General features: G+C 43.8%; 1 protein-coding gene across 4 annotated transcripts in view; it reads left to right on the forward strand.

The window, feature by feature from the left end:
* The window catches only part of ZFYVE26 (zinc finger FYVE-type containing 26), a 77,189-nt gene that overhangs the window by 45,283 nt on the left and 18,276 nt on the right, over positions 1-13,630 (forward strand). For all 4 annotated transcript variants that reach the window (XM_070417798.1, XM_070417817.1, XM_070417807.1 and 1 more), the window contains 7 exons: positions 1,740-1,986; positions 2,672-2,776; positions 5,680-5,843; positions 6,882-7,018; positions 8,942-8,973; positions 9,805-9,941; positions 10,879-11,099. In XM_070417798.1, the coding sequence (XP_070273899.1) occupies positions 1,740-1,986; positions 2,672-2,776; positions 5,680-5,843; positions 6,882-7,018; positions 8,942-8,973; positions 9,805-9,941; positions 10,879-11,099 (1,043 nt within the window). The remainder of the gene's footprint in view (positions 1-1,739; positions 1,987-2,671; positions 2,777-5,679; positions 5,844-6,881; positions 7,019-8,941; positions 8,974-9,804; positions 9,942-10,878; positions 11,100-13,630) is intronic.

Consider the following 13,630-nt stretch of genomic DNA (forward strand, 5'->3'; position numbering starts at 1 on the left):
GGAGGGGAGAAGCAGGGGGACATCAATGTGAGAAAGAAACATCGATTAGCTGGGGATCAAACCCATAACCTGAGTATATGTCCTGACCAGAAATCAAACCCACAACCTTTCAGTGTATGGGACAATGCTTCAACTGAGTCATATCCTATACAATAAAAGCTTAATATGCCAAGTGTCCGACTGTTCGACCAATCGCTATGACGCACACTGACCACCAGGGGGAAGATGCTCTGACCGGTAGGTTAGCTTGCTGCTGGAGACTGGGTGAGAGGGGCCGTACACGCCCTTGAGCCATCCCATGGTCCCTCCCCGGCTGGATTGCAAGAGGGCACAGGCCAGGCCGAGGGACCCTACCAGCACACAAATCCGTGCACCAGGCCTCTAGTAAAATATATAAACATAAATAACAGCATCTATATATGAAACAACTATAGCATTTCTAAAATATTTCTAAAGTATTTATTACCACTTGGTTAACCTTATCTGCTGAATTTTAAGTATCATCTCTAACTCTAAAACTAAATTTGGTTCAAGCCTAACCGGTTTGGCTCAGTGGATAGAGCGTCAGCCTGCAGACTGAAAGGTCCCAGGTTTGATTCCAGTCAAGGGCATGTACCTTGGTTGCAGGCACATACCCAGTAGGGAGTGTGCAGAAGACAGCTGATCGATGTTTCTGACTCTCTATCCCTCTCTCTTCCTCTCTGTAAAAAATCAATAAAATATATTTAAAAAAAAAAAATTTGGTTCAATACATATCAAATATTAGGCTGCTAAATGCCATAAAACATATTATACATATTAATTATGTTAAGTAATTAAAATTTCCACCTATTCAACCACATTTAGTTTTATACACTCTCTTGCGAACTAGTATACTGGACTAAGTTTTTTTTTAATTTTTTTATTAATTCAGTTGAAAGAGAAAAAAGAAACATCAATTTGTTGTTCCCCTTATATATGCATTCATTGGTTGACTCCTGTATGTGCCATCACTGGGGATCAAACCCACAATGTTGGTGTATCAGGATAATGCTCTAACCAACTGAACTATAGAGCCAGGCTGAACTAAAATTTAATTCAACATATCAATCATAGTATATCAGATCTATAAGTTATCACCTGAAGAAAAAATTGATAATTTTCATACTGGTTTTTATAAATAAACTTGGCCCCAATCGTACCCTGGTAGGGTCCCTCAGCCTGGCCTGCACCCTCTCGCATTCTGGCACCCTTTGGGGGCTGTCAGCCGGTTTTGGCCCGATCCCTACAGGCCAGGCGGAGGGACCCCACCATTGCATGAATCCATTCACTGGGCCTCTAGTTTTTTAATATGTTTTTATTGATTTTTTTTTTTTTTTGAGAGAGAGAGAAAAGCAAAGGGAAAGATAGAAACATCAATGAGAGAGTAACATGGATTGGTTGCTTCCTGCATACACTAGGGATGGTGTGTGCTACCCAGGCATGTGCCCTGACCAGGAATAGAACCAGTGATCTCTTGGTGCATGGAACGACACTCAACCACTGAACCACACTGGCCGGGCTGGAATGTGCTTCTTGATTGCCTCCTGGAGGATTTAGATAGGAGTCCAGCCTTGCTTCCTACAAGACTACTAGCCAGTTTCAGTAGTTAGCCATGTACCCTTGGTCCCTAGCACCTTCCCTTTCCTAGTAAGAATCTCGGTTTTCTTCTGAGGTTTGGGTACAGTTTTCTTTACTCTGTGGATGTACCCCACAAACAGGTTCTGCTGACCCTGCCTGAGCAGCACCGGGCCAGCTATTCCCACTTGTCCTCTAAGCCCCTGCTCATGCTTGAGCAACTGCTCATGAACATGAAAGTAGACTGGGCCACCGTGGCTGTGCAGACTCTACACCCACTGCTAGCCAGGCAGGAGATCGACTTCACCATGGACAACGTTGACTCACTGCTCTCCAGATACGCGGGGAAAGCCCTGGACTTCCCATACTCTCTGAGGGAGAAACGATCAGGTAACTGCCCACACCCTAGGGGGGTTCTACATGGAGTAAGAAAGTACTATACTACATCCTTAGTTTTAATTTCTCCTCTTTTATTATTTTGAGTTGATGGGGATTGAAAGAGAGTAGGGGAGATCTTGGTCTCGAAGGAAGTAGCAAGCTAACCAGAATTTTTAAATGGTAGCTCATCACTGTGTGCTTGATAGCATAAAGGTTTGGGAAATGAACGTATTAGAAGTGGTCTCTGGGTAGCCTTGGTGCAGTAGGCCTTTAAGTGCCAGAATTTTGTATAGAGAGAGTGCTCTATCCCCAGGGTCTCTTCAGCTACCACTGGCATGTGAGCTGACTCGGCCTCTTCAAGAATGAAGAAAATGAAGTCAATATGGGCTAATGCTCCCAGCCAGCTCTTTTTCTTACTCCCTACCCTCCAGGGGCATCATCTTTCTCTTCCCTCTGGACATACTTCGATTTATTTTGTAAAGTCCTAGCATCTACTTTATTTTCTCATGTGCCTTTATAATCATACTTTGTTAAGGACTTTCAGAAGTAGGCTTAGATGTGCTCTACCATTCCTTTTATACCTAGTAGGATCATGGAGTGACAGCCAGTGAAAGCAACAGGGCTTTGAACTAAATACCTCGCACAGTGAAGAGGCTTACGGTGGAACGATATTCTGACAGCATTTTCCTCTCTACAGATTCTGAGATTCACCTCCAGGAAACTGTGGGTCAGGCTTCCGACCTCGAGACCTTGACTAGGTCACCGTCAGCAGAGTTCTCTCCCACTACGGCTCCTGGGCAGGGTAAGAACAGGTTCTGAGAGTTTCCCAACTTTTAGTTCAATCTTGCCTATTCTGACTTTCCGATCCTTTTACCCTTTTTTAAAATTTCCCATTACAACATCCTTACTGTTTTTCTTGGTTTGTTCCACTTTGTATACCCCAGAAAATTGAGCATATAGTTGATTCTCATTATTTGTGGTGGTATATCTTTAGTTTCTACTAACACTGACTTAGTGAATACTGAACCGTTGCTGCTAGGAAAACTACGTGCATGGGTGTATATAGATACATAACACATAATAACTTTTTTCAGATACATTTTTATTGATTTCAGAGAAAGGAAGGAAGAGAAGAGAGAGATAGAAACATCAGTTATGAGAGCGAATCATTGATCGGCTGCCTCCTGCATGCCCCACACTGGGGATCGAGCCCGCAACCTGGGCACGTGCCCTGACCAGGAATCAAACAGTGACCTCCTGGCTCATAGGTCAACACTCAATCACTGAGCCATGCCAGACGGGCAATCACATATATATCATATATATATTTACATATGATTTAGATCAGTGATTCCCAAAGTGGGCGCTACTGCCCCCTGGTGGGCACTGCAGCGATCCAGGGGGGCGGTGATGGCCACAGGTGCATTTGTTTTAACTTTTTTTGTATTACCTTTCTATTCTGAGTTCAATAAATAGTTTCAAAATTTCAAACTTCAATGTTTCTAATTTACACCTTTCTTTACTATATTTTACAAAAAAGGTAGAAACATTAATACATATATCTTTCTGTGTAATTGCTATTAAAATTTTTAAAAAATTAATTTCCAGGGGGCGCTGAATAATATTTTTTCTGGAAAGGGGGCGGTAGGCCAAATAAGTTTGGGAACCACTGATTTAGATATATATCATATATACAGATTAGATATATATATATCACAGATTATAATCTTAAATTGAAAACAGTTTGTACCAGTAGATTCTATTTTACTTATTTTACAAAAGAGAAAAAAAGGTTCAGCCATGTTAAGTGACGTGCCTGAGGCCCCCACTATTGGTGCCAGAGTTGGAATTCAAGCCCTGTCCAGCCAGCCCCAGAGCTGAGCCTCTTGCCTGCACTACCCTGTGTCCTACCATCTCTGTCTTCCGTCCTCCGAACTAAAACAAGAAAGCAGAATGTCACCCTTTCAACCTCAGCAGAGAGCCTGCTGTCAGGAGGCTTAAATTACTCACCACTCTGCATGTCTGTGAAAGCACTATAAATATTGATTTTAAGGTTACAAATAAATTTTAGCCAGTAGGCAAATTCACAAATATGGAATCTGTTCATAAGGAGGATTGATTGCATTTAGTCCTCATGTTTATTCTGCTGCTGTGCTGCACTTAATTACTTATGTCCGTCACCCACACAGGGGGCAAGCTCCTTGAAGGCTCGGCCATGTGTTGGTCGCCCCTTTGTACCATCCCTCCCGCTCTCCCGCACAATGGCCTACACTCCAGCCCCTTGCACAATGGCCTACACTCAAAAGAAGCTCAGCAAGTGTTTGTTTTGCCAGCGGTTGGAGCAGGATTCTGGGGAGAGATCTATAGCCTCTGTTCTTTTGTGTGCTGCTGAGAGTCACTATGTTTTTCAGTTTTCTTTTTCTGTGACCTGCCAACATTGCTCTGCAAGGTGACAAGAAATCTCCTTAGATGCCATAATAAAGACTGTGGCATTTCATGGCCATGCTTTGAGAGTTAGTCATGCTTCATGGTAACCCACAGACCTGAGGGGAGGGCTCAGACTTACAGGCGTATGAGCAGCTTCACACGTATCCGCAAGGCGGCCTGAGCAACTTTGGTTTATGTTTTTGGGTTTTTATTTTTAGCTTTTTATTATGTTTCAAAACAAAAGTAGAGAGAATAGTACAATGAAGTCTTATTACCCAGCTATAATAATTATTGTCTCATGATGACCACTCTTGTTTCATCTACACCCCTGTCCTTCTACTGGATTATGTTGAAGCAAAGCCTAGATAAAATTTCATTTATAAATATATCAGTATATATTGCTAAAAGTAAAGACATTTATAAAACAAAACCATAACATTATCATACCTAAAAACAAGTTAATGATTCCTTGTTATTATCAACTACCCAGTCACTATTCAAATTTCCCCAGTTGTCTCGTAAAGGTTTTTTTAGAATTACTTTGTCCAGAATCAAGATCTAATAATGTTCACACATGGCATTTGGCTAAAATATCTCTTAAATCTCTTTTTTAAAAAATATATTTTATTGATTTTTTTACAGAGAGAAAGGAAGAGGGAGAGAGTTAGAGAATTAGAAACATCGATGAGAGAGAAACATTGATCAGCTGCCTCCTGCACACCCCCTACTGGGGATGTGCCCGCAACCAAGGTACATGCCCTTGACCGGAATCGAACCTGGGACCCTTCAGTCCGCAGGCCGATGCTCTATCCACTGAACCAAACCAGTAGGGCTCTTAAATCTCTTTTAATCAGTAGGTTCCCTATATCTTCTCTCCCCCCCCCCCCCTTATTTTTTATTTGTGGAGGAAACTAGGTCATTTGTCCTGAAGCACATCCCACATGCTGGACTTTGCTGGCTGCTGCCTTGTGGCAATCTGGGTCTTTATCCCTGTGTTTGTAATGTACTGGTAGAGATATCTTAGAAACTTGATTTGATTCAGGCCTAATATTTTGGAGTAAGTATGTTTGATGGGTGTTTGTGTGCCCCCCATGAGGAGATACACAGTGTCCAGTGGTCTCTCTTCTTGTGATGCAGTCACCCAGTAATGATCATTAACTGCCTTGTTATTTCACTAGGGATTTGTAAAGTGGTAAAATTCTAATTCTCTCATTCCTTCCTCATTTATGAGCTGAACTATTCATCACCTTGTCTCTGTCTTCTGGCTCTGACTCCCAGGTGTCGCCATTGTACGTTCCCCCAGTCCGAAGGAGAGGAATGTCCCACAGAGCCAGCCCCCACTGGAGTTTGTGCCCCCAGCGACGCCCCCGGGCAGGCACCAGTGGGTACCGGATGAGAGCAAGAGCCTCTGCATGGTCTGCTGCAGGGAGCACTTCACCATGGTGAGCAGCATTCGTCTCCGGCTCTATCTGAAGGAGAAACTAAAGAAAAACTCGAGTTTGTAGTCACCTCATGCCCACAAGAAGATTATTGGTATTTTCAGAAAAATTACCAAATCTAAGACTTTGGATTTATCTTTGATCTGACCAGAGTGTATTTTTTAGATTCAAGCAGGTGGTAGATGTCCTGAAAGAGCCTTAAATTCTAAAATCTTTGCCATTCTCATGAAAAAACATAAAAGAGGCGGACTGATATCACAGGACTCTACACATCAGAAGACCTTGTTCCGAGCTCCCCTGTCTTTCACAATAAGACGGGTGACCTGGTAATGGTTATATGTGCTATCTCTGGAAGCAGAAGACCTGGGTTCTCATCTCAGCTCTTCCTCTTATTAGCAACGTAACCATTAACTTCTTCAGTCTCAGCTGCTCACTTGTAAACTCAGGATGATCTGTTATTTGGCTCATGTCATTGTAAGGGCTAATTACATAACAGATGTCACCACACTTAACACAGTGCCTGACTGGTATATTACTCAGTGCTGATGAAAATGAGGATGATGTGAATTCTCTGTGTCTGTTTCCTCCTCATTTATAAAAGAGGTGTAATATGTCTACCAATCTCTTATAATGAAATGAGGTAGTGCTTGTGAGATATTTTGAAAAAAGAACACTTTTTCATCATCGTGAATACCCTGGAGAAATCTCATCTGCCTTGGCTGAGAAAGTCTCTCCTTCTCCACTGTTTTTTGCTATATATTTACATGTTGCCTCCACAGACAGGGAGATCTTATCAGGAGCCATTGCTAAACTGCTCATGACTTGGGCACCTTTGCTCATCAGCTGAGAGATATCTTTAAATCTCAGCTTCTCAAAGGCAAGCACTAGTATGTTCTTTCTCAACGGAGGCCAGGCACCTGGTGTTCTTAATAAGTCACGGGGCTGACACCAAGGATAAGAGGATTAACACTTCTACTCACAGTTCCCACAGTCTTACCTACTCTTCCTCCCCGTCCTTCTCTTCCCTCCCACACCCCTCAGTTTAACAGACGTCATCATTGTCGCCGCTGTGGCCGGCTAGTGTGCAGTTCCTGCTCCACTAAGAAAATGGTTGTGGAAGGCTACAGAGAGAACGCTACTCGCGTGTGTGACCAGTGCTACGGTTACTACAACAAAGAGTGAGTGTTCTGCAGTGGGCTGCTACTGTTACTGACCACTACACCCTCCCTCAAGTCCTTGCACTCCTAGGAGGCTCATTGTGGAGAGCATCTCAAATCTGGTTACAAAATGTTTTAACATTCACACTGAAACGCCATGAACTCTACAATGATATGTTTGCCCTTGGTCAGAGAAACCTCTAAGGAAGGAAATAAGGATGAGAGGAAGCCAATTTTAAGGCTCTTACGTGATGTTTCCTCTGAGATTAGGACATTTGGTTCTACAGCCCATGCCCTGACTCGGGTCACTGATCTCAGTTCACCAACCTCCTCACCTGTGTTACAGCCGCTCTTGCTCCAGTTGGTCTCAGCTGGACTCCAAGGCACATATTCCTACCTGCTGAATGTTTGGGCATCACTTTCGTCAGCTCTACTCTATCTCGTCATCCTGACTTGTTATCCATAATTAGAAGAGTCTTCCCAGTAACCCTATGTGGTCCTACACACAGTTCCCTTGGTGACAAATTTCAGAAACTGCTCATCCCTCTGGCAAGACAGATCAGGGCTGTGTTGGCTGGCTCAGTGTTGCTCAATTATTCCCACTACTTCTAGCAGCAAAGGAGGCTGAAACTAAGACTCCCAGGGCATAGGAGCCAAAGCAACTATCCAAAAGCAAGATTATTTTGAATTCTTCATGTTTTACTTACAGACAATAGATTTTACATTTTGTTCAGAGGTGTAATAGCATTTTTGTGTTTGTTTTAAAATGAATATTTTTTGTCATTATTTACCATGATGATTACTGATCTTATAGGAAGGAAGACATGCCATGCTTATACTATAGTTTCTGTGACCCTGGCATATCACTGCCTCCCTCAGTGTGGGGACAGGAGAATTATCTGTCTACCGTATTGCTGAGATTTGAAATGAGCAGTTAGTATTGATGGAGATTCTTTCACTCATTAGTCACTCAGCAATAATCACTTTGCTCTCAAGGAGCCCCCAATTAGCGGGGAGGCAGCCAACAAACAGACCACAGTCATTGAATAACCCAGTGGTCAGGTGGGTTTCTGAGGTGTGGCACCTGAGTTGAGTCTTAGAGGATGAGAAGTTAGTAGGAAAAGAAGCACAAACATGCCCAGAAATGGAGGAACAACTGCAATGGTAAGGGTAAGAGTAGGAGAAAGTGTGGGTCATTGAGGAAGAGTAAGTAGGTAGGAGATGGGCTAAGATTCTGGCCAGTGTACCTTGGACTTAGAGGCTGGCAGCTGAGCCAGGAGTTGGGCAGTGGCACAAGGCTTGGAGCATGCCCTTTGACAACATGGGTTTGGGTTGACCAGCAGGCTGCTCGTGCAGGTCACGATTTATGACTCAAGACCTGAGTTCTGGCTTGTAGTGTCACCTGAAGTTGATCTGAGTCAATGGCAGAGTTGACTCTTTTGGAATTTTATGGGTTGAGCACAGGTTGTGAGTGGCAGGAGATAGTCTCAGGAGGTAGCCAGGTCAGATTACAAGGGGGCATTGTCTGCTGAACCGCAATGTGAAATAGTTTTGCCCTGAGGAGCTACTGAAGAATTTTAAGCACAAGCATCATTTGACCAGATATGCATTTTGAAAGCTTGCTGTAGCTGTAAAGTACAGAATGGGCTGACAGAATCAAGGAGACCAATTGGGAAGCTATTGAAAAGGCTCTAGCAGTAAATGATGAGGACCCTCTCTGAGGCAAGGATAGAGAGAGAGAGATGGGGACATTTAAAGGGGCAGTTAGGAGATAGAGTGGACAGGAATGGGTGAGTGGTTATGACAAGTGAGGGAGAGGAAAGAGTTTTGGATAGTTTCCTATCTCACTTAGGTCACGGAGTAAAGGTCAATGCTATACCAAGCTCAAATCAAAGAAAAGGAGGAGAGATTCAGGCATTTCATTTTTTCTTTCTCTGTTTCCAGTGGGCCAGAGGAGAATCCAGGACAACCAGAAGGTAAGGCTGAACTACGTTGCCTGGGACTCTTTGTTTATATGCTCAGTTTGGCTTTTCCTTCCTTGTCAGCTGCAACTGGCACCCTTAATGGCACCTCAGTCCAACTGGTTGGCCCAAGAAAATTCTTCACATTTCAATCGAGCTCTCTCCCTTAAAGTTTATCATCATATTAGTCTATCATTCTGGCCCATTACTTTCCAGCATTGAGAAGGCCAGTAACCAAATGACTTGGTCCCTAACTTTTAGTAGGTTTTAAAAAATTTTTTTAAATATATGTTTATTGATTTTAGAGAGAGGGAAATGGACAGGGAGAGAAAGAGAAACATCTATCGGCTATCTCCTATTGGGGGATCGAGCCCACAACCCAGGCTGTGCCCTGACCAGGAATCCTTTTGGTATATGGGATGATGCTCATCCAACTGAGCAACAGGGTGTTTTTTGGGGGTGTTTTTTTAACCCCTAGGTTCCTATTCACCATCATACTACCTCCCAAGGCTCCCTCTTTCCCCCTAGTTAACCACTATTAGTAGCTTGGCCTATACCCTTCCACAGCAGGTTAATTTTTGAGTAGCCAGTGGCTCAGCCCTCATTTAAGAGGCATGAACCTTTCAGGCTTGTGTGACAAACACTGTAATACTCATCCCAGGCCTCCCCTGGGGAGGGAAGTTTGAGGTTCCTTAAGGAGGTCTCCTAGAGGAAATAAAAAGGACCAAGCAAAGAGAAAGGGCACTCAGCAGGAAGGATCTGCCTGCAACTCACGCCAGCTCATGGGGCTGAACTAGAAGGGCCTGCTGGCCAGTGGCTGACACACAGATGGCATTCTCTTCCCAGCCCCGGACAGCGCCAAGAATGAAAGCCCACCATACTCAGCTGTGGTCAGAGTCCCCAAAGCACCTGAGGTAGAATGGATTTTGGACTTGAATGAGGAGGAAAATGAGCTGGTGCGGAATGAATTTTACTATGAGCAGGTAATTGCAGTAAAATTCAATGGCCATTTGAGTTTCTTTATGATGTGGAGTAGTATAGCGGGAAATGCAGAGATAGGTGAACACAGCCTGGCCTTCACTTGCTTAGTTTAACAATACGGGAGCTAAGACAAGTATACCAGTTAAGGCAGAAAATGAGAAGCATCATGGGAAATGCACACGAGGAGATCAGGAAAGGCTTCCTGGAAGAGGTAGCATTTAAGATGAGCCTTGGAAGAGCGTAGAAGTTTGACAAGCAGAAATTTGGGGGTTAAGTGGGGAGTGAAGATAGGGGAAGGGCAAAGAGTGCAAAACTAAAACATCTGAGCAAAGGTTCAGTGTCATAAATTGCAGGTCATATGGGGAATTGGAGGTGGTTTAATTTTGAGGGAGAGGGTGTAGGTAGAAAGGTAGTAAAAGATAGGATTAAAACAGGCTATTTATGTTTAGGGACTTGAATTCTGCAGTAAGGAATATGTTCTTAGTAGGCATCAGGGACAGTGGAAGGTTTGGGGATGTGCTTTTGGAATATGAATTATCATCAGTGTGTTCAGTGACCTTAAGCAGAGGCTTCTCCAGGTGCTCAGACAAGCAAGGTGACCATCATACTCTAAGCCGGTAATAAAAAAAACACCTGTGTTAGTGGGACACAGCCTGGAAAGAGGAGGGGCCTGTGAACATTCCCAGGAAGTAGGTAACACAAGAGCACAGCTGCTTTCCTCCCAGTAAGGTGATGAAACCTAGCAGCCAGTGCTTCGGAGATGCTACTTAGAACACCTGGAATTTATTTCCACTTCCGCTTTGCTGTGGAATGTTGGCTCGTCCTTCAGTGTTTTCCGAGCTTTGTGAAGCAGGAAGAATAATTCCCACAATCTACCTATGGAGAAAGCGTGGGTCCCTGGACTCACTGTGTGCTTCTCTCTTCCTCCACACTGGCCAGGCCCCCAGCGCTTCCTTGTGCATCGCCATCCTGAATCTGCACCGGGACAGCGTTGCCTGTGGCCACCAGCTGATTGAGCACTGCTGCAGGCTGTCCCAGGGCCTCGCCAACCCAGAGGTGGACGCAGGGCTGCTCACAGACATCATGAAGCAGCTGCTCTTCAGCGCCAAGGTGATGTTTGTCAAGGCCGGCCGCAGCCAGGACCTGGCTCTTTGTGACAGGTAATGGGAGTAAGGCCCTGTTCTTCTGCCTGGCAGTCATTTCTAGCCAGCTTCTCTTCCTGGCCCCACTGTGAGTTTTCACCTCACCATCCTCTCTGACGAAACATACTGAAATGTTTGCATCGCAATTTGATGTTAACGTCATGCTGTTACCAGATCACCAGTGGTCTTCCTCACCCTCCCTGAGCAGCCTGTGTCCTTCCTTCTCTGTCCCTGAGTGCATCCTCAAAGCAAGGATTCTCTAGCTATACCCAGTCAGAAAGAACTCAAAGACTCTGGTTGATTTGTAATTAAAGTCAGTTTAGGGGAGCGCCTTCCATCTCTGTGGAACTTTCTGGCTTTTAAAGATGTGTCCTCCCTGAGTGTCCAGTGCTTACCCTTGACCAAAACTCTACCCCAACCTTGCCCAGATTCAGACTGTGGCCTCAGGGAGTTCTGACGAGAGCTCTATAAAGCACACTGGGGACTGATGTATCCCTGTGTCACAGGCAGGAATCTGAGTCATAAAGTAGAAATATCTTTGAAAAAAGGTATGATTAAGCCTCAGGTTCCTGCACAACCTGCCCTGCCTCCTTTTATTAACATGACAATGAAAACTCCCAGTTCCCAGCTTATCCACCCAGTTGTGTGACTCAGGTTGTGTGTTCCCAGCACTCCGTCCTAGCCAGATTTGGGAGCAGAGAGCATAATTATCTTTGAAGTGTAAGTACCTCAGGCACTTGACTGCAAACTCAGCAGCTGGCATAGAGTGCAGTGAATCTCAGCTTTTCCACTTCCAAGCTCTGTCACCTTGGACAAGTCTGTTCACCACTGTGGGCCTCAGTTTCCTCTTCTATAAAATGAGTATGACAATAATACTTATCTCATAGGGCTGTTATGAAGACAAAGTGAGAATATCCATGTAAAGGGCTAAGAACTGGGCCTACTACTCCAAAAATGTTAGCTTTATTATTTTTTAAAAATATTTTCATTGATTTCAGAGAGGGAAAGAGAGAGAGAAACATCAGTGAGAAAGAATCATTGATCGGCTGCCTTCTGCATGCCCCCTACTGGGTATCGAGCCCATGACCTGGTCATGTGCCGTGATCTGGAATGGAACCGTGACCTCCTGGTTTATAGGTTAACGCTCAACCACTGAGTCACACCAGCCAGGCAGCTTTATTATTTTTATTAACAAAAAACAAAAGGTTGAGAAAGATAAAAGGAAGTGGAACAAAAAATGGAAGGAAGTTTGAAGAAGTTAATTTCACTCATATCAAGAGGTACTAGATTCTACATCATCTTTCAAGTTCATAAATTAATAAATAGATGTACCATGTTAAATAAAGTTTATAAATAACCATGAAAAGGACCAAGAAGCTACCAATTTATCAGAAATGGAAAAAAAGGGGACATTGAGACAGAAACCCCTTCATATAGCAAAAAAGTAAACTTAAGGCAAAAATTAAAATATATCTAAATACAGCATGGGGCAAAGTATGTTTACAGTTGTAAGTACGTGAAACACAGTTTATTCTTGTATTTATTAATTATTGTGTTATTTTCCATACGAACAACTATAAACCAACTTTTGCCCCACCCTGAATATCTTGAATATCAATAATGTAAATGATATTAAAGTTTTATTTTAAAAAAAGGATACTCAGATTGGGAGGGGAGAACAGATTTAACATTAATTCCTATACTTCCTTCAAAATCTATTATAGACTAGAGGCCCAGTGCACAAAATTTGTGCACTGGTAGGGTCCCTAGCGGCTGCTGGCTGCCAGCCAGGTACTCCCTCTCTTCCCCCAGCTGGCCACACCCCCTGGACAAACTCCCGGTCGAGGGGACAATTTGCATACTACACTTTTATTATATAGGATAGAGGAAATATCCGCTTTAGGCTGAGGGCAGCAGAAGTTAAGGAAGTCCTTAGTTCAGTAGGATTCTCACCAACCCCCAGGGGGCTGGGGCTTCAGCAATGGTTTCAGATTGCACATTCTTTCCCCCTCCCCCCGGATTCAGAGACACTCACTCTGGAGAATCACTGTCTTTGTGTCAGTGTTTTTGTGTCGTTTGCTGAGGGGAGTGGATACATCTCCCATGTGTGTTTAGAATTCTTGGTTTGCAGAGTATTTTTCTACTGTCTTTAATTCATAAAAAAAACTCACACCCCCTGTTACAAATGAACAATATGTAGTGATAACGAATTTGCTTTTACACACTGTATTTTCCTACTCCATTCCCACAAGCTTGAGAATCAGTACCGCACTGAATCCCTCCCTGTTCAAGGAAATGGGTGGAGAAGTCAGGATCCACAGGGTCTTTTGCTAGAGTTATGTTACAAGATTTAAGAACCTTGAGCACTAGACAGGATGATCCAGCTCTCTGGACTTTCTGTTACAAGGTTTTGCAATCACCAGGTGTGAGGAGCACTGAAAGGTGGCAGTCCGAGTAGGCTGTGATGAGAGCCCATCCTTAACCCAGGGAAAGGATGTTGAGTCCAAGAGACTGGAATCCGAAGAAAGGGACAGGAAGCCCTGCCCAGC

Source organism: Myotis yumanensis, unplaced genomic scaffold (genome assembly GCF_028538775.1).
Source record: "Myotis yumanensis isolate MYYU_CA2020_CCGP unplaced genomic scaffold, mMyoYum1.0.hap1 SCAF_1, whole genome shotgun sequence".
Classification (NCBI taxonomy): domain Eukaryota; kingdom Metazoa; phylum Chordata; class Mammalia; order Chiroptera; family Vespertilionidae; genus Myotis; species Myotis yumanensis.